The 20,543-nt window shown below is 54.2% G+C and overlaps 1 protein-coding gene across 6 annotated transcripts in view; it reads right to left on the bottom strand.

The window, feature by feature from the left end:
* Positions 1-19,100, bottom strand: part of PPFIA4 (PTPRF interacting protein alpha 4) — a 48,640-nt gene extending 29,540 nt beyond the window's left edge. For all 6 annotated transcript variants that reach the window (XM_064477057.1, XM_064477056.1, XM_064477055.1 and 3 more), the window contains exons 1-9: positions 18,978-19,100; positions 7,334-7,965; positions 4,324-4,425; positions 3,716-3,880; positions 3,330-3,404; positions 3,011-3,100; positions 2,249-2,440; positions 1,813-1,959; positions 1,415-1,549 (exon numbers count right to left, since the gene is read on the bottom strand). In XM_064477057.1, the coding sequence (XP_064333127.1) occupies positions 1,415-1,549; positions 1,813-1,959; positions 2,249-2,440; positions 3,011-3,100; positions 3,330-3,404; positions 3,716-3,880; positions 4,324-4,425; positions 7,334-7,567 (1,140 nt within the window). In that variant the 5' untranslated portion in view covers positions 7,568-7,965; positions 18,978-19,100. The remainder of the gene's footprint in view (positions 1-1,414; positions 1,550-1,812; positions 1,960-2,248; positions 2,441-3,010; positions 3,101-3,329; positions 3,405-3,715; positions 3,881-4,323; positions 4,426-7,333; positions 7,966-18,977) is intronic.
* Positions 19,101-20,543: the final 1,443 nt, after the last annotated feature.

Consider the following 20,543-nt stretch of genomic DNA (forward strand, 5'->3'; position numbering starts at 1 on the left):
CTGTGTGACCTTAGGCAAGTTACTGAACCTCTGCAAGCCTTTGTCTCCTCAACTGTAAGAAGAGCACCCATGCCCACTGCGAGGACTAACCCATGGCAAACACTTAGGGCACAGCAAGCACTCAGCGAATGCTAGCCATGGTGATCACCTCTGTTGTGAAACCTGCCCAGGTAGACAGGTCTCCCCTTCTGTTCATGACAGAGACAGAGACAGAGACCCCGCTCCACTGTCTCCTCTGACAAGATATTCCAGACCATTGTACATCTCACAGTCAGGAAATCCCTCTTTGAAGCCCTTCTACTATGACTCCCTTGACCATCAGTCCACTTCAGCCCACTCCTTGTCAGTTCTGGGAGATGCTAAACTTGACTGCTCAGCGTCCCACACATAACGTCTTCTGCTTCACTTTAAGCTCAGCTCTTCATTCCTAGGGGCCTGAAAAGCCTTAGAGGCCACCAAGCCCAACCTCATCATCCTAGAGACAATGACACAGATATCCAGTTAGGGAGGGAGTGACTTCTCCTAGGTCACAGAGCCAGTCAGTAGCAGGCACAAAGTTGGTCCTGAGTCTACCAAAGTATACCCAGGCTGCAGGTTCCACCCCCAGAACCCCCACCAGGGTGCCACGCTGGCACAGCCCCTGTTCTCCAGAGGTTCTGGGGCCTGATGGTTACTAAATGTTCGTTTCCTTCTATCCATTGCTTGAGGGAGTAGCTATGATGATCCCACGAAAGCCCCTGTCCCACTGCAAACACTCTTAAATTCTCTTGATAAACCCAACACATGTCGATGTCCATGCATTTACAAAGTTCTTCCAGACCTAGGATGTTTTCAGCCTGCACACCTCCATAAAGTTAACTATCTGTTGGGTAAAATTATATTCCCTTTTATTTGTCCAAAAGCTACAGCCTTCAAACAGCCAGGGGTGGTCCCTGGATATAGAATGCTTCAGTTTGACAAAACAAAACAAAACAAAACAAAAATTATGCTCGACCTAAACACTCACCCCCTTCAAGGATATATAAACTTGGATCACATCTCCTCTCAGATTTCACCTTTCCAGAATTAAAAGTCTTAATTTCTCCACTCCAGACCCAAACAAAAGGCCATTTTAACCACAAGGGTTATTTTTAAATGATAATCAAAATACTTCGCCCCACGTAATTTCTTCTACTTCTTGAAAGTACTTGCACATCCCTTCTTCTGGGACTGTCACAGCCCTGTGTGGCAATGAGGGCAGGGATAACTCTCCCAGCTGACACACGACAAAGTGTGTTTCCCAGAGTCGTGCAGGGAGAAGCAGTTTCCTGGCTCCCAGCCCAGTGAGCCTCCCAGTCTCTACTCACTTCCCGGCTTCAGAGGAGCGCGGGAAACGGGGAACAGAGGCAGATTCCCAGACCTCTGGCCTACTTGCCTTGGTGAGGGCTGCAATTCTCTGGGCCAGCTCGGCCTCCACCTCCGGCAGCGTCTCAGCCTTGCGCATAGTCTGCTGCAGTTTCTGCTCTGCCACCTCCAGCAGCTCCTGGAAGTGTCTCGCTTTCTCCTCACACTAGCAGAGGGGGGGGGGGGGAGTCAAGAGGGAGCCCTGAAGCCTACCCCATCCCTGCCCCAGCCTCAGCAGAGTAAAGGTGACAGGTCAGAAGCAGCGAGGGGGCAATCTTGGTTCTTGGCTGCCCAAGACACCTGACTTTCCCTTTCCCAAGGTGACCCTGCCAGCACCTCAAGGTCTTCTGGGCCAAGGGAGTGCTTAGCATGATCATCCAGACCTCCAGGGTCAAGCACCACGCCCCCAACCCCATGTGCAGGAGTTACCTGGCGGTGCAGGGACTCCTTATTGGCCAGCTCATTCTCTAGTTTGTCATTGAGGTCATGGATGGATGTGGCCTCACGCTGAGCAGCCAGGTAGCGCTTCTCCAGGGTGGTGATTCGCTCTTCCATGTCCTCCTTCTGGGCCAGAGCCTGGGCAGGAGAGGACAGGATGGGAGGGAAGGTCATCAGCGTCTCCCTACCACGATCCTGTCTGCACCTCCCCACCCACACCTGGCTGGCTGTCTCCCCTCCATATCGCCCCGTCAGTTTCTGACCTTCGCCCACCCTTCCCACCACTCCTCCCCACACTGGGGCCCCACCAAGTGTTCAGTCTTACACTCTCCAGCCATTGCCTGGCTCCCCTTTAACACCTGGGACACCCAGCGACACCAAATGCCTTCACCCAGAAAGAGAGGGTCTGGCCCAGGCCCTTGCTCACCTCCCGGAGGTCCCGCTGATGCTTGCTGCTCAGTTCCTCTGACTTGATAAGGTCCCGGCGGGCTGTGCCCAAATCCTCCTCAAGTTCAGCCACGGTCGCTGTCAGGGTGACCAGTCGGTCCCGGGCCTGGCTCAGCTCAAAGTTCTGCTTCTCCAGAAGCTCCTGCAGCTCCTCTACCTGGCCCATGCCATCCTCCAGAGACAGTGAGCTATCAGTCAGTCATCAGAGCCCAGGGCATCCCACTCCCCTGCCCTGCCCTGGGGAGGTGGGAAGATGGACAGCACAACCACAGCAGGTCACAGCTCGGCCCCCAGTTTCAGAGCACTCCCTTCCTTCCTCTGGGTTTCACGAGCTGGCTCCAGACAATGACCAAACACCCTTGTTACCTCTTGAAAAACAATCATTTCTAGTTTCCCTGCTATCTCAGCCTCTTGAAACCTAGAAAGGGGCATGACTAGGGGAACAGAGGCTCAGAAAGGGCAGTGGTCTTGCCCGAGATGGACACATGAGTTAGAGGGCACCTAACAATCGCAGTGGACAAACACATTATATGCTTATCAGTGTGCATATTAGGCACTAAAACAAAAATCTATAGATTTCTTTATAGATGGGGCAGGGGAAAGAAGGAAAAAGAGAAATGGCAGTATTAGAGAAAGCCCCAGATTCAATTCAAGCAGTTGCTCTACTGAACGAAGGCGGGGCAGGACCCCCATCTTCTGTCTAGGGTAAGATGCCTCCTGCTAGGCAGCTCCCATGACTCACCTTCCACAGGCATTTTGGATCCAGCTCCACAGTCCCCTCCTCTTCTTCCACTCCATCCCGAACCCCTGCCCCCTGCTGCAGGGCCGACACCTGCAGGGCACAGTTCCCAGGACAGTGAGTCAAAGAGAAGAGAATCTCCTATATATTCCAGACCCTTCCAAGTCCCCCACCTCCCCGAGAGAGATGCCTCGCTTTGGCTAACAGTTCCCAGCCAAGACAGAGGGGAGAAATCTGATGAGTAACAGAGTGGGGGAAGGTTAAGCCAGCCTTGGCTTTCAGGAGCTAGAGTCTAGAGATGGAGGGTGGGCAGCCAGTTTACCTGCTGGTGGGCACCTGCCAGCTGCTCTTCCAAGGTGGTAACTCTCTCCAGGGCTGCCCGAAGACGCTCTCGCACCTGCCCAAGGTAAGGGGAGATGGAGAAAGAAATAGGGACCCCACTGGACTGAGGCCGGAGACGCCTGGGCTTGGTCTACCACCACTGAGCACAAGGCAAAGAGAAGGACCTCCCAAAAGGCAAATTTCTGAGAGGGAATCTAATAGGAGGGGCTGAAAATTAGATCAATGGTAGGAGGGAGCCAGCTATGAAGTTAGAGGGCTGTTTTCCCTAAACACGGGATACAGAAATCACAGAGAAGGGATGTTCAGAGGCTCCAGGGAAGCCTGGCTGGATGCAGGGCTGGGGAAGCTGTGGGCCAGCCTGGGTACCTTCTCATCCAGGGCCTTGTGGTGTTCAAACAGCGACTTGAGAGCCTTCAGCACCTCCACCTCACTAGAAACCCCCGAAGGAGACTGAGCCTGACGCTTCACCACAGTCATCCTCAGTGACCGCTCATGGCGGGACACCAGGCACTCCAGATGTTCCAGAAGCAGCTGGCAGAGAGAGAGAAGGGGGAGGGGTGAGAGGAAGGGCTGTGCCCCAGGGGCTGTAAACAGGGTCCACGCGATCACCCAGCAGATGTGAGTACAGCCATGTGGACCACTGTCAGAATGTTGAAATGCTTTCAGGTGGGTAGACAGCTGCTGCCCGAGTTGAATACCTGCCCCAGGCTAGCTGGCCTGGCCTCCCTCCCAGGGCCGCGCACTTCCCATGACCCCCCCAACTACAGGTGAAAAGTCTAGCACTGATGGTTGAATACAATGACCATCACCCCAGAACATCACGCAGGAAAAGGTTAGGAAGGGACTGGGGCCCTCCCTGTTGGCCCTGGGGACTGTTGGCCCTGGCCCTGGCCATGCCTGCTCCCTTGGTCAAGGGGTTCACTCCCCAGCCCCCCCAACACACACACAAACACACACCAGGTCACTCCACTTACCCTTGTGTTATTCCGCTCTGCTTTCAGCTCTGATATCTCTTCCTCCCTCTCTAGAAGCTGCTCTCGACACATACTCAGCTCCCGGGTTAAGGTGGCAAATTCCTGAAAACCCCCAAGGCCCGTCAGTGCTCGAGGGTCCACCACCGAAGCAGTACCCTGCACGCCCAAGTCAGCGGTGGGATCCTCACACATCCCTTACTTCCACCAACCGCCCCCAGAAAAATCCCTTTCCGTCCACACTGCTAGCATGTGCTTCTCCAGAGGGGAAGCATTCCAAGCACGTGCTGGAATGCAAGGGCACACAGTTAGACATAAGACTGGGGAAGTCGCCAAGTCTGCTCTGCAGCCCCTTCCCCCTCCGGCCACCAGTATAACCTGAGTCTGTCCTCCCTTCCTTTTTGTATTTCTGTCTCCCCAGAAACTCAATGACATTTCTCCATAGAAGTGGATGGAGGGGAGTTTCATTTCTGGTTTGGCGTTAGTAAGGTCCAGAGATTGATGGATATTAGAGAAGGAAGAGAAGGAGGCTTAGAAGTGAGTGTCCTGGAGAGCTCTCTTCCACCACCTCCCCAGGGCTCTGCAGGTTGCAGGTAGTTGGAGAAATAAGGTGATTGAAGGATCCACCTACCTGGGAACAAGGGAGCATGAAGACCTGCCCCGTCGGCAGTGTGGCTTCAGCCCTGGTTCACTGCATCCTGGGGCCTGATGCCAGGACACTTGCCCTGGCTTTACAGAATACCCCTGCTCCAAACATCCCTTCAAGGGGCCCCGTTCCCACACTGTCAGGCCCAGACACCCTCAGAGACCTTTCCAGCCCACTCTCCTCCATCAGGACAAGCATACAGGGTGACAGGCTGACCCTACAGATCCAGCCCCATCATATCTATTTATTGAATTAGACATCACCTAATTTCAGAAAAGGTTTTAGATAAGTGGTCCAAACTGTGGATGCCCAGTGTCTGGGAGTGACCGAGTAGTGGCCACAGCCCCATCCTAACCTGGGGCCTCTCTCACATACAAAGGACACATCACTGAAGGAAGAATTCCAAAGCAATCCCCTCTTATCACTCCAAAGGGGACAAGAAGGGCTGTGGGAAGGAGACAAGGGACACAGGATGCCGAAGCCTGAGAAGCCTCAGACCTCTGACCGTGTTTGTGATTACTGCCTTCCTGCCAAGGCCATGGCCAAAGGTAGTCAAGCAACTCACAGCCTGGAGGCCAAACCCGGCCCCAGTGCCTCTTGCCTACTCAGCTCACACACGTGAACACACACACACGCACGTCTGTACCTCGACACAGGACTCGATGGCACTCCCCCACCCTATACCACGACACCACCATCAAAGGTCTGGCACTCTCTCCTCCCCTGTCCTCAGGCTCAGCTGCCGCCTGGTCTGCCCACCCCAGGATGCCTCCCCCTTTCCTCCCCAACTCTGACCCCTCTGACACGGCGCTGCCAGGGTCCCCTCCCCGAAGCACAATGTTGTCTACGCCGTTACATGTAAACGTATCCTGCTTTTCAAGCTTCTCTTTCACGGTTCCTTTCTGACACCTGAAGACCTGGTCAACGTGGGTCACCTGCTGTTTCAGTCACTAGTAAGCTTCTTAATTCCACACCTTTGCTCAAAGGGCTCCCTCCCCCGAGAAAACCCAGTCCCCTGTCCCCACCTGATGAAATCACGCCCATCTTTCAAAGCCCATCTCAGAGGGCCTGCTTCCTTGGGACCTTCTAGACTTCCCAGTGGGAGGCTCGCTCTCTCTCCTCTGAAAGCTGTTTGGAGCAGCGGTTAAGAACACCAGTTTGGGAGCCCATCGCTTAACCACAAACACTGGGAGCACCTACCATGCATCAGGTGCCGTGCTGGTCACTGGAGACAGAGTAACAAGAAAGGCGTGACCCTTGCCCTCACAGAGCTCCCAGTGCGGGGCTAAGCTCTGCCCATGACCTGTGTGACCTTGGACAAGAAATCTAGCCTTTTGAACCTCTAATCTTAAAGACAGACATACAGTCCTCCCTCAAGGGCGGCCACGAGGACCAATGAGCTGGCAGCTACTTTAACAGTGAACACTGTTTTAACAGCCCTTTTGGGGGCCTCCCTTCCTCCACGCTCTCTTCCAGGCCTGTGGGTTGTCGTCTGTCTCCTTTCCGGTGTGTGAGCTCCCCAGGGGCAGGGACTGGCTCCTTCATCCCAGGGCTTGGTCAGGGCCCAGAACACAGTGGGGTAGGAAGGGGCCACCTCCCACCCCAATTCCTGTCTGTAAAGCATCATGAGACTCTGCCCCCTTCCCCCAAACACTTCTGAGCCCTGGGTAGGAAACCCGCCCACCGTGGTCCTTCTCCCCACGTGTGGGGGGAGGGCCTGGGGCTGAGTCCTGCCTGGTCTAGCCCCGGGGCTGCCTCCCCCAGTGATGGTGACACTAGCACCAGCCTCACAGCGGTGAGAACTCAGGGAGGTAAATCCCAGACAGAGCGCTCAGCACACAGGAGACACCCAGCGAATGGTGACTGTTACTGCTGGTGGTGGCGCTGACTGCGGAGAATGAGACAGGTGTCACAGCTCTGCCCGTAATTTTCCATGTTATGCCTGTTTTTTTTTTTTTTTCATCTGTGCAGTGAGAGGTGGACTAGATTATCTCTGAGTCTTCTCCCGGCTCCACTCTCTGTGGCTTCTCACCCACGACGTCCAAGAATAGGGCACCAGTGAGGAGCCGCCAGGGCGGAGATGTCTTTCCAGTCTCGGGTGCCACCTGCTGGCCCAGTGGGCTCACTGCGGTTGGCCACTAAGGCTGGATTATATCCCTACACCAAAGTCCATCCTTTTCTCCAGGTGAAGCCAGTACCAGGTGGAGGCATTTGGGAACAACAAGGAAAGGTTTCATGAAGCGAGGTGAAGGAGAGGAAATTCTCTGCGAATCCCATTTGTCGATATGCCAACAGATGCAGAGAGCTGAGGGCCCAGAGGGTGCCAGGTGGGTGAGGGAAGGGGAGGTATGGACCATCGGGCCTTACCTGGGGGAGGGCAGAGTTAAGGTGGCGCTGGAGCTGGTCCCGCTCATGCAGCGCATCCTGAAGCCGGCTCTGTGTCGCCGCCAAAGTCTCTTGACTCTCCCGAAGGGATTCCAGCAGTTTCTCCCGCTCATCCAGCATGTTTACCATCAGCTGCTCAAAGTTGGCGTCAGTATCGGTGCCATGGGGAGGCCCCAGCGGGTCCCCCTCGTTGATTGTGGGCATCACTTCACACATGGTGGGGGTGGGCAGGGCCTTCTCAGAGTCAGGGGACGGGGGGGGTTCACAGGGTTGGCACCTCCAAGGGGACCCAGCGCATGGGTCTCAGAGCAGGCAGTGCCAGATGAGGGAACAGGTGGGCAGGGGCTTCGCCCGTGGCATCAGTTTGCTCTTGGTCTGAAAGGGGCCTGGTGCCCAGAGCGCCCCTGTGGAATGGAGCTGGAGGGCCTGGCTTAACCTCTCGGGGCTGGGGCTGGGGGCCCTGTGTCCCCAGACGAGCAGGCAGCAGCTGAGTGTGGCCATGACAGGCAGGGAGAGCAGGGCTGGAAGTGGGCCCTTCGCTTAGACTGAGCACTGGAGCCTGGCAGAGTCCCAGCTGGGTCCAGCGACAACCATTGTTTCTGGAGGGCAGGGGTCTGTGGGAGAAGAGAGTGCTGTGAGGACCAGATGAGCAGGAGGTGGGTGAGGGGAGAGGAGGCAGGGACCTGGATCAGAACGGGGTGGGGGGGTTGGCGTACACCCCTTCTCCGGGCTTAACTCACTCGAGATGGTGCCTTCCTTGGTTCTCCCAAGAAAGGCACATGCCCACTGCTGTAGCCTCTGCCTCCCGCTTCCCCCACCCTCAGCTGTCAGAGGTGCAGCCGCAGTGGAGTGGTTCCTCCACCCACGTGGCTTGCTGGCCAAATATAGAAATGATTCAGTAAGCAGCCAGGGAGCAGCCAGAGGCTGCCCAGAGTCCTCCTGAGACCTGGGGCTGGGAGAGTGGGAGGAGTGGACATAGGGTCTCCGACCCTTCCCCTCCCTCATAGCCTTCTCCTCCACATCCAGGCCAAGGCAAGCACAGACGGGGTTAAGGGGCTCTTAGTGGGCGTGAGTCCCTTGCAGGCCGGACTACTTGGGTCACAGGAAACAAGGCCAGAGTAGCTCCTACTGGCAGAGGAGCAGTCAGGGCTTTCTGTACATCCTTTAGGGGGAAGGCTCTGGCTCAAATCACCCCCAACCCCTGAAACCGGGCAGAAAGCGCCTTCCATTCTGAATTCATGACCTGCCAGCTCTGGGCTGGAGCAGGGACCGAATGATGTGAAGGAACCCAGGGGTGACGTGGGGGTGGGGAAGTCACTCTCCTAGGGCAGAGCTGCCGTACGGGGGTCCCCTGCTCGTGGCGGGGAATCTTCTCCCTCCGTGTAACTGACCAGAGCTGGCACTGCCAGAAGGCACCCACTAAGGTGGGCAGCATGAGCACAGCCTGGCAGTAACGCCGGGAGCCTGGAACAGGGAAGCCTGGTGGTCAGAGCAAAGGAAGGCGAACTGAGGAAGGCAGCACACAGCTGGGAATTTCTCTGCCTGCCATTGGCTCGGCTTCCAACCTCCCTGCTCACTGCTGGAAGCCACCACCTGAATCGGTTTTCGGATGGAGCTGTCTTCAGAACCCCTGTTGCATCAGAATGAGAGGTGAGGCACCCAGCACAGTGACGGGCACACGGGAGATGCCCCATAAATGGTGCTTCCCTTTCTTCCCCACACTCTCCCCACTTGGGAGACACAGGGACAGCTTCTTGTCCACCTCTCAGGTGGCAGACTGGGCCACAAGCATATTGGGAGGGGCAGGGAGAGGCGAGGTGGCATCTGGATCCAGCGTGAGTTGGGAAGTCACACCCGGGCAGCCCCTCACCTGTGGCAGGCTGAACTCAGCAGGGGAACCAAAAAAGAGTCAGGCCTCTTCTACCTGAAGCCACCTGTCATCCCCTCATTCCCCCGCCCCCAGAAATGGGGGACAGCCAGAGTGAGGCTGGGGAGGAATGCGGGGTGGGCCTGGATCAAAGTTAGAGCACCGGGCTGAGAGCCCCCAGCTCACAGCCACAGCCATTCCCAGAGGAGGGCCCAGCAGGTCAGGCGGCACGGGGACATGCCCACACTCGCACACTCACACCCGCACATGTGCGCAGGCAGACACAGGGACAAGGAGACTTAGGATATACACATGTCCCCGGTCACAGAGACTGGACAAAACTGACGCAGGGATCCTTGCCCCAAGCGGGACAGCCACTGTGGAGGGCAGGGTCCCAAGAGGTGAAAAGTAGCACCCTGGTCTGCACCCTGCCTACCCCAACATCCCTGCCCCACAGAGCAGCTGGGAGCAGATGGGAGGGGCTGCTACCCCAGTCTGGCCACAGCTGCCATCTCACTGATGAGCAATTCCTCTGATTCTCCCACCAGCTGTGCCCAGGCCCCTTCACCTGACAAGTTCCAACCTGTGAGGCTGAAAGGCCTCACTGGCCCCACCACACCTCTCCAAGTTATCAACAGCCAGGCCCTCATCCCTTCCCATGCCCCCATCCCCAAGAAGAAATGAGAAAGCAGAAGAGAAGGCCCTTCTGGGGAAGGGGCCCCCTGTGGCAGAGGCTGTCCTTGGGAGAAGGATAGAGTGTGCTCAGGAGCTCACGGACCCAGTCCAGCCCACCTCCAGGCAGTGCAGCAGAAGAGGGAGCCCAGAGCTGGGACTTCCGACCAGCTGGGTGACCTCGGGCTTGTCATGACCTACTGAAGCCTCTGCTTTAAGACAGAACCCACGACCCTTGTTGAGCCCACCTCAGAAGGATGAGATCGTGAGTAAACACAGCTTGGAAAAGCAGAAAGTGCCCCACGACTGTAGGGGAGTATGAATTACCTCAGTAGTGGGCAAAGGTGGGCCTCTGGGTGGGGTTTTAACGGCTCCTTGCGGGAAAGGGGTTGGGACCTCAGGCTACCCACGGTGATGTGCTGCCTATTTGGTCCAACTTGGCCTCCCCAAATCCTCCCGGTCATTCTGGCAACTGAGAAACTGGCTTCGGTGCCAGCCCTTTCCCAGACTCCCTGCAAACCAGGGGCCAGGTAGCCAATCCACTTTTCCCTGGAGAAATGGCATCACATAAAACGTGCAGACAAGGTGAGCCCAGAGGGAGACGCCACGCAGACGCCCCTGAGATGACTGTCTGGGACCTCGTGCCCCTGGCCCTGCCGCCTGCACAAGCACAGTGAGCAGAAGGGAGCCTGAGGACAACCATGTCGGGTGTCTGGCTCCTCCTGGCTCCCCGACCGTCTTTAAATAGCGCAATTACCATCTCAGCCTAACAGAAGCCTCTTCAACTCCTGCACAATTCCTAAGTGACACTCACAGGTCTGGATTCAGAGGCGAAAGCTACCAGCCCCAAAGCATACACTTGCCAGGGGCCCTGCTGGGGAGGAGTGTGGGCAGGCTGTGAACAACACAAGAGGGCTCCGGAGGGAGCTGGTGCGAGTGTGGGTGTGTGGAGGGAAGGGTCGGATGCAAACCAGGCCTCTGGCTTATAAACACAGAAGAGGCAGACTCTGAGGCCTCGGGCTTCGCAAAAGGCACCTCCAACTTGTCCTAACAAACAAGAGGGATGGGCACTTGGGTCTCATGCTCTGGCCGGCCACACACACACAGGCTGGCTCCCCACTGCCCCACCAGATGGCAGGCCCCACCACGGTGACAGAGCTCAGCCAGGGCAAAGCTGCCGGCTCCCGGAGGCCAAAGGGCTGTGTGGGCCACAAGCCAGGCAAAGAGGGAGCCCCACGGCGAGAGGCCCTTCAGGGTAAAGAGACAGAGGAGGAGGCTCAGACACCCACTCAACTGGAGGGAGGGTGAAGGGCTGAGGGGGTGGGGAGGCAGGTGGTCACCTAGGAAAACAGTAACAGTTTTAACAGCAGCTATGATTCGTTCAGCATTTACCACGTGCCAGACACTGGGCTGCCAGTCGACATGTTAACTTCCTCTCATCCTCACAATTCCTGGGCAAGGAAGACACAATCCTTCTCCCCATTTCACAGACTTGAGAATCGGGACTCAGAGTCATGTAACCAAGTCTACACAGCTAGCAAGATCAAGAGTAAGGAATTCCAGTCAGTCTGAGTCCAGAGAGGGGCAGGGGATGGAGGAAGAGGGAGTGGACACGTCTCCTTCAGGCATCATTTTCTTCCAAGGAGCCAAGGCACTTGGGCCCCAACACTTCTCGCCCTCATCCAGGGTGATGGCAGTCCGGGGTCGCGCACCTCGGCCCTCCTGGACCGATTCTGCTCTAGCCTGGGGAAGGCCCCTGCACAGCAGGCATCGTGGTCACGAGGCACCCACTTACCCATGGGAAGTGATCCATCTCCAAGACCTCATCCATCACCTGCTCAGATCTCTCCCCTCCTCCCTCTAGCCAGCTCCACACTGAATTGTAAGGAGACTTGCTGGGTCCCCCACACCACACCACACTCCCACTGCCACAGGAATGACAGAAACACATTCCCCTGAGCCCTCAGCTCCTCTCACCTTGTGGGGCTTTCAAGTACCATCTTCCTAGTGGGATGAAGTCTAGCTCCCCACCTCTCTCTCCCTCGAACCCAGAAGCCTCTCCTCCTCCCTCGTTCCTCTCCCTGTCCAGCTCAACACCCCAGGAAGCTTTGCCCTCACTCATGCCCTCCTCCTAAAGCCCAGGTGGTCCCCCCCACAGCGTGCTCCCTAGCCTCGCTCACTGTCACGCTCCCGGGGTCCACCCATTTACTGCTCAGAGTTTCTAGCAGCTCACCTGGACTGCCTCAGTCTCTTTCCGTGTTAGTCTAAGGAACTTCTGGTCACCCTTCTAAGCTCATCTTAAACGCCACTTCCTTGATGGAGCCTTTCCTGATTCCCCCACAGGTGAGACTGACACTTCCACTGACCCAGCACAACCTTTCCCTCTGTTTGTGACCCAGCATCTCATCTGAAGACTCCAGGGTAAGAACGAAATGCTAATCATCTTTGGATGCTCCAGCACTTAGCAGGGTCCCAACATACAAGGAGCTGAATGGCTACGTGTGACAGACTTTAGGGAAGTCCATCTCTGACTGACTTTATAGAAGCAGATCTCTAAAATAGGAAGAAAACAAAACTGACTCGAGGCCTGGGAATAAGCTCATTTGTCTTGCCCTTGGACAACTGAAAGCATCCTGACAGCCAGACAGGGACCACTCCTGCCTTGAAAGGCAGACTCTGGAGCAGCTTGATGGGACTGAATGCTGGCTCCTCCACTGACCATGCATGTGACTCTGGAAAGACACCTAAACTCTCTGAGCCTCAGTTCCTCATCTGTGAAATGGGGATAATGATAATACTCACCTCAGACAGCTGATGTGAGGATGGCTAGAGTCAACACATGCAAAGTGCTGACATGAGTGTCCAGCGAACACAGTACGTGTTAACTCTGAGCACCCCAGGCTCCTGAAGGACCTCAAGGCTGGGCCCACTCCAGGTGCAATAAGAAAATGGAAAACCTTTACTGCTGGCCACAGATTCCTTTAAAAGTACCCAGTTGTCTGGGCCCCTAAAAGACCAGTGGCAAGACTGTCTCTCTGGGCTTCAAGTTCTCAAATCTGGAAAACGAAGGTCATAAGACACAACACCCACTCCAGTGACCTCATGGTTTGTCATGAGGGTCAAAGGAGGCAAGAGACATGTAACTGTTCTGAGAAGCATAAAATGCTACCCGAGCACAGGTTGGCACCGACTGCCAGCTCAGATGCTCAACTTTCGAACGTCGGCACATTCAGGCAGATGCTGGAAGACGGATGCCCACCTGACAGGCTCCTCCGGGCCCGTATCTGTGGATTCCATCTCTGATCTCTGCAGCTGCTCCCCAGGAGTTTTATGAGCCACCTCTTGCCAAGACATGACCTATCATTTGGGTGAGCATACAACTTACCGTCCAAACCAAGATGGCATGGAATGCAAGCACGGTTACCAGCCACACCAGGACACAGGTATAAATCGCAGCTGCCCCAGGACCTGGCCATACGGTCTCTCATCCTCACCACCCAGGAGGACCGATGTCAAAGGCTAGTGGGGACAGGAAGATTGCGAGTCTCTGTGCACCCCCTCCAAATACTTCCTCTTCTAAAATAACCAAAGTTACAGCCATCACAACTACCCCTTTGGGTTAAGGCAGGGACCTGCAAACTGGGCTTCAAGACGCAGCACCTTGAGTGGCAGCCTGGGACCTAAAAAGGTCAAAGAGGTGAGACAGTGCAAAGGGCTCTGAAGGCTCTTTCCTTTCTTTCATCTCACCAACTTCAAATCTGTCAACCTTACTGGACATCTGATTAAGATTTCATTTGTATAAAAGGGTTTCCAGGCTAAAAAGCAGTTAGAAGATCCCCAGTAGGCATTGTCTACAGAGGCCTCTGCAAAAATAAACCCATGTTCTCTAGAGGGGCAGCACATCAATGCGACAGAGCGAAACAAACACCTGGGAGGGCCACGCAGGTGACACTGGAGACCCACCAGCTATTTCCCACGTTCTAAATGTCTAAGAGACATCATTTACTTACAAAAGCTAAAGACTGCACCACTGAACAGGGCACATGGCTTTGGCCAAACTGACATCATGAGTACAGTAACCCTAGCCATCCTCCGCTGATCAGAGCCACTGATAAACACTTCCATATGTCCTCCAGTAATGCTTGCACAAGAAGAAACAAAGTAGTAAGTGTGGTGTATTTAGAGACTAAAAATCTTCCCAACTAGAGGTCTGTGTGGAAGCAATGTGGGTCCTCTGGTGTCGAAAAAAAAAGTTGCTCAGAAGTTTCTGCACCAGTAGATCAGCCCATCAGACTAGGGAGCTATTAGGCAGCAGAAAACAGAAGTGCTCGAGAGGAATCAGGAACACCATGGAGGGGTGCCGTCAGGTGCTGGGGTGTGAAAGGTCCAGAGCGCACAGAGCTGCCCAGAGAAATGCAGGCACCATGAAAAGTCTGCACGTGTACATGGTCACAAATGCGCGTAGAGGTATGTGCGGTTGTGAGAGAGAGAGAATATGTCAGGGGGGTGTATTCATGCAACAGAATGTGTAAGTGGACAGGCATGAGAACTCGTGGTGTGGATGTGTAATCATGAAAGTGTGTGTGCGTCAGAGTATACTCACGATAACGGGGGCCTGAGTGTGCGTGGGTATGGATAACAGCGAGACTGCATGGGGATGCGTGTGGTTCCGAGTGTATGTCAGGGCTCACAGTGCTATGACTGTGGTCCTGAGAATGCATGTGTGTCTGTGCAGCCATGAGAGTGAGCACACGTGGTTACACAGGCACTGGCACATGGGCAGTCATGAAATCACCTACGTTCACAAGAGCACTTGGGTGCTGTGAGAACTCTGCCTGCATGCGGGATCATGAAAGCACACTGCTGGTCATGAAAGAGCGTGAGCGCACGTGTGGTCCTGAAATTCTGTGAGAATGTGTGAGAGGGAAAGGAGGGAAGGATGGGGATGATAATGAACGAATGGAAATTCCACCTGTTCCAGGTGATTTGCCCCAAACAAGGGCCAAAAGTTCGGGGTACTCCACAACTGGTCTGGTGCGAGTTGAGGTCAAGGAACCGGGCCCAACACATCCTTCTACTCATCACCACCCACCAGGGCCGCACTGCAGGGTCTCCCAAGCCCGGGGCTCCATGTGCATTAGAGATGGCAGTGGTCACAGCCTAAACCCATACCACACCTCCCATGGGACGGCCCAGGCCAAGCTCCCAGCCTGGCCCCACTTCCCAGGCCCTCCTCTTGGCAGCTCCCCTCTAAGCCAAACACAGGAAAGCCCTCTTCTGTGGTAGTTGTTGAGAATGTCTACTATCCAGCACCCCTGCTCCCCACTACCCCCACCGGGAAATGCAGATTCCTACTTGAAAGGTTCTCTGAGGTCCTGAAGGCCAACCTCCCACCCTGGGTGGGAGCTCCTTCCACAGCATCCCTGAGCACTCAGTCTTTACTTGATCACCTTCAGGAACAAGGAGCTCACTACTGAATGAGGAAGCCCTCATTGTCCTAAGGGAGTTTTTTCTTAAATTGAATGGAAACCTATCTCTCCTTTAAAATGACAGTTGTCCTGGTGGAGGGTATAGCTCAAGTGGTAGAGCGTATGCTTAGCATGCGCAAGGTCATGGGTTCAATCCCCAGTACCTCCTCTAAAAATAAACAAGCCTAATTACCTCCCTCCCACCAAAATAAAACAATTAAATAATACAATAATAAGTAAAATGACAGTTATCTACCTGAAGACAGTGGCCACGAAGTCACATCAGACATGCATTTAATTTGTGAGAATTCAACTCCACTGGCTGGGCAAAGTGAGCAACAGAGGCCTCCAAATGCAAACCAACTATTTCCTCTGACACTTAACTACAAAAGTACACTGCACTCCTTTAAATCACTGTATACATTATGTATTTTTATAATTACTATATAATGTATACTTTATCTGTATGTTACTATTATTATTCAGAATTATAAACCTAAACCCACATACCATGCTTCATAGATTTGGGGATTTTTACTTTACCGCCTACAGAATCTAATGCCCCTCACTGATAGAACACCACTGTATTGAGTCCCCAGAGGATCCACTGCTTCTGTTCAAATATTTCTAGTTGCAAGGAGGCCCTGCTTCACTGAACCCAGGGAATGCAAAGACAGACAGACCTCTTCAATTTAATTCAACAATTACTATGAGTAGATTTCCTATTCTCTAATAGATTACTTACTGAGCTAAGAATTGTTAGGGATACAAAAGGCAAGTATGACCTCAACCCTTAAGAAGTTCACAGTCTACTTGAGAAAACAGAAGATATACAAGTAATCATCTGAGAGCAGTAACAGAGCGGCACGTGACCAAATACTCAGTCCCTGGCCCAGCCCGGGGTTCAGTGCCGGGCACCAACTGGAGTGTGACCAATTAAATTAACCGGTGGCAGTTTCTCCTCCAGCTCTTTCAGAATGAAACAGCCCCAGCCAAGGTCTTTCAGCCCCTGACCGACAGGCAAGAAGCTGCTCTGGGCTAGAACTGACTTGACCTGGGGGAAGAGAAGATATTTGAGGGAGGTGGTGGTGGGGTGCAGCTCCTAAGCTCTCTGAAAGCAGAGGAATGAGCTGGGCGGTGATCATGCTTTTTGTGTGACTGGTAAGCCAGAGGCCAGGAGATGAGAGGGGAGTCCTCAGGCTCTGCCCGGCCTCGAGTCTCATACCATCCTGGCTCAGAGCCCCTTCCCCCAGTGCTATTTCCCCATGACGTTCTCAGTTACCAAAGGTCCCTCCCAGTTCAGTGAAGGCTGAGGGTCCCCTAGAAGCAGCCCCTCTCAGAGTCGACCCAGCGCCAGCATCCCTCTGAGTACTTTTCACTCCGTTGTCCATCCCAAGTGCCACCCTCCTGGAAGCCAGCACCCTCTGCCCTCCAGAGCTAATTATAGCTCAGTGAGCTAGCAGACCAGAGAGGGGACATATGGTAACTTCATGTGGCTGCAACACACACACATGCCTCTCCCTCTGAGCCCACTCCCTCCCCTCCATTTCTCCCAGTTCCCTACCTGGGACCTAGACTCTGAGGCAGCCTTCACTCCCTTAGTGCCCCCTACTCCATACCACCTCCTCCTCTCCAGCGCGCACACCACACACAACTCCAGACTGCTCAGAAAGCATACCATGGGTTTCTACAGCAACCCATCCAAGGGCCTAAATCCCACAGGAGGGTATCCTGGCATAAAAAGACCTCGCTGTCTCCCTCAGTATCCTAAAGCTCTGTTGGCTCCCAGCTCCCTGGCCCTGCTGAGCCTTCACCCCCGCCTCACTACCATGCAGCTTTCTCCTCCTTTCCCCTGGTCTCCTCTCCCCTGCTATCCTCAGAGACTCTGCCAGGACCTACAGGCAATCCTTGACAACTCTTTCCAACGCTAAGATTTCAGCCACTAACGCAGAGAGGAGACCCAGGAGCCTGGCTGCCTGCCCTGCCCTGCCCCTCCAATCTCTCTCTACCACCCAGCTGCCAGACCTCATACATGCCACGGTTCTGGCATCATGATATGCTCAGTAGCCGCTGGATACCACCATGACATGCCCAGATACCACTGGATGAGATTTCCTTCCACATCCCCTCTCCCCTCACTTTCCTATCTTCCAGAGATGGCGGCTCCATGGTGCGGGGTGTCTAGTGCATCCTTGGCCCCCGATAATCATTGTGCCACTCATCATCTCAATATTCTGAGATACCACTTATCCCAGGCAAACTCCTCAGGCCTCAGGACAAAGTCCTAGCAAATAGCCAAAGGAAGTCATTCAAGCTGTTCCTTTTCTGAAGGCAGCTTCCCTTGGGACTGCCTGTCTAATTAACAGTGGTAGGGGGTGGGTGGGCTGGAACCAGTGCAGACAGCTGTTTGAGAGCAAGTGGCCATGTCTTTTTCTAATCCAACAGCAATGTAACAAAATTGAGGCAGGTGGCGGGGAGCTGTTAACAGAGGGCCTACTGTGTGCATTTTTCAGGTGCTCCGTGGCCCTAAGTTGCCTTCAGAACACTTACCACCTAGCATGATGTCTGGCACATAGTAGGTGCCCAATAAATGTTTGCTGGATGTGAACAAAGTACCAGGTACCAGTTCCAGCTGGAAAGACTGACAGAAGAGCCTGAAACCTGGCCACTGGAGGGGCCCCTTACACTCCCACCAGGAGGGAATCTCCAGGCTAAGCAGAGCCTCCTCCTTAAAGAACAGCAGCCAATTCCCCTGTCCCTTTACAGCGTACCTCTCCTCAAAGGTGACATTAGCACTTAACGGCACCTTGTCCTCAATCCCTCCTTCTCAAAACAAACAAAAATAACAGCCACACCACCTTTCCAAGTCCTCCAACCAGACCTCTCTCTCCCTCCCCACCACCAAACTGTATTGGAAAACATCCCTACTGCGTGGTCGAAAATCAACTCCTCACTCCCCTCCTCCCACTTCGGGAATCTCGATCCCAGCCCTCCTTTCCGGTTGCGCCCACCTTTACCCCCACTCTCAACAGATCGGCCGCTCCTTCCACTCCACCGCCCTGGCACTGCGGAGATCGGGGCATCTGTGGCACAGCCTGAGACTGGCAGTTCGCGGAATGGAGAGCTAGCGATTTTAAGACCGGGTGATGTGAGCAACGCGGGAAGGGTTAAGACCCCCGGGGAGCGCGAAGACCTCAGCACCTCTTGTGCCCAAGGAGCGGAGCTGGCCCAGGCACTTCTTTTCTGACTCTCCTGGAGGGGAACTAGGGGCGCAGTCCATCCGGTTCCCACCAGGAGACTTGCCAACTCAGGCCCCCTCCCAGCATCGGAGCTGAGGACGAACTCCACGCCCTCCCCGCAAATCGGGCATTCCCCCCGCCCCTCACCCCGGCCACTCTCACCCACAAGGGCACAGTGCGCTGCAAATGCTGGTGAGGGGCGGCAGAGGGGGCAGTATCGATGCCTACGGGAAAGGACACATTGGAGTAAAAAGATGCTGTTTCCCCAAAAGCGCTAGACTGAGACCCTCTCCCCCGCGCCCCGCCCTCCGCAAACTGTGAGGGGAGCTGAAGGTGGGAAAGAGGGGCATCCTTCCCTCAACCCGGGCTCTGGAGCTCACCTGCGGGCAATCGTAGAAGGCCGGGGAGCCCAGCTCGGAGCAGGAGGCCACCCCCGACCGGGGTCGCGGGGCGCGTCTCAAGAAGCAGAGCAGGCGCGGAGGTAGCCGCAGCCTCCCCCAGCGCCTAAGCGCCCCGCCTCGGGGCCCCACCCCCTCCTGCTGCGGACCATCCTTGGCCCCACCCCGGGGGCGGGGCCTGGCCGGCTCCCTCGAGGCCGCGCCCACGCCCCTCGCACGTGACACGGGAGCCGCGTTGATGAGGCGCGCCATCTTGGTTCAGCCTGGAGAGGCCCGTATGAGGAGCAGCGCTGGGGTTTTACCCAACGCCAGTGAAGTGGCAGAGCCCAGGGGTGCCCTGCCTCCCGTCCCGTGAGGCTCAGCACACGTCCCTTTGAACCCCTTTTGTCTCTAACCACCTGCTCCCTAAATCGGCCTCAGTACTGGCGTTATTGTTGCCAATGGGCTGTCACCTTTCACACTCCTGCGCCCACTTACTACTTTTCTTTTGGTTGCACGCATTTTTTTAAGTGGAGAAACTTGAAATCCAGGTAACATTCCCATAGCGTGTACTTCAGCAAATTGTGTCACTTGCCTGAATCAAGCATTTGGCTGTGTTAACACTGTTACTACAAACTGAAACGTTTGTCTTATTATACATAGTATGAACACTCTTAATGCCAAAATTCCTGACAAATTTTAGTTAAATCTCTCCATCTTCCTGAATTGCTCCTTACCCTATCCCCTGTGGCTATTAATGCATCCTCCCATCTGGTTTGTGAAGTTTCATCACAGTGCCTACTCAATCCTTTACAATCCCCAGTAATAACTGCTAGAAGTGTGAAGGGTTTTTATACACAGACAATGTATACTTAGAGATATGCACACATGTTCTATATCAGCAATAAGCGTTGTGGTTGAGATCATGCCACATAACTATTATTTTATCTTTCCCCCAGTATATTCACCATTTGGCTCAGTTTCCTTGTAGCTTTGGTAGAAGGCAGGAAAATCTTAGTAATTCTGATTTATCTGAGAGGTAAGGAATGAAGCTAAATATTTTGTTTGACCCTCAAAGCAAAATCAAAGTATACATTTAAGGAAGTGAAAATTACAAGGCAGTTTTTACAAAAGCAGTCCAGAGAGTTCCAACTCTTCTCCATTTGGTTTGGGGTTTTCATCAAAAGGAAATCCCTGAGATACTTCATAGCCTTTCACTAATAAAACGGGAATCATCCTAGAAAAGGCAACTCAGAAAGTGCAGAGGGAAGGCTGAAGCCACGATAATCTTTGATGACATACTTTACCAAGTGTTTATCAATATTATACTAAGAGATCAGCTGAAGCTATAATATCTAATATTGTATCAATCATCATACTGTGGAGTTCGATAGAAAAACTAGGAAGTTCAATCAGAACACAATTATGAAGCCGAATTTATTTCACTCCCCTTTTAAAAGTAACTCCTAAATGGAGGACACACAACCCACCAGGACAACTCCCTTCTGCTCCATGGCATCTTTAGTTCAGGGAACTAGGGACTGTGTGTTTCTCACCTCCTGCCTCAAA

This window comes from Camelus dromedarius, chromosome 21 (assembly GCF_036321535.1).
Source record: "Camelus dromedarius isolate mCamDro1 chromosome 21, mCamDro1.pat, whole genome shotgun sequence".
Taxonomy (NCBI): Eukaryota; Metazoa; Chordata; class Mammalia; order Artiodactyla; family Camelidae; genus Camelus; species Camelus dromedarius.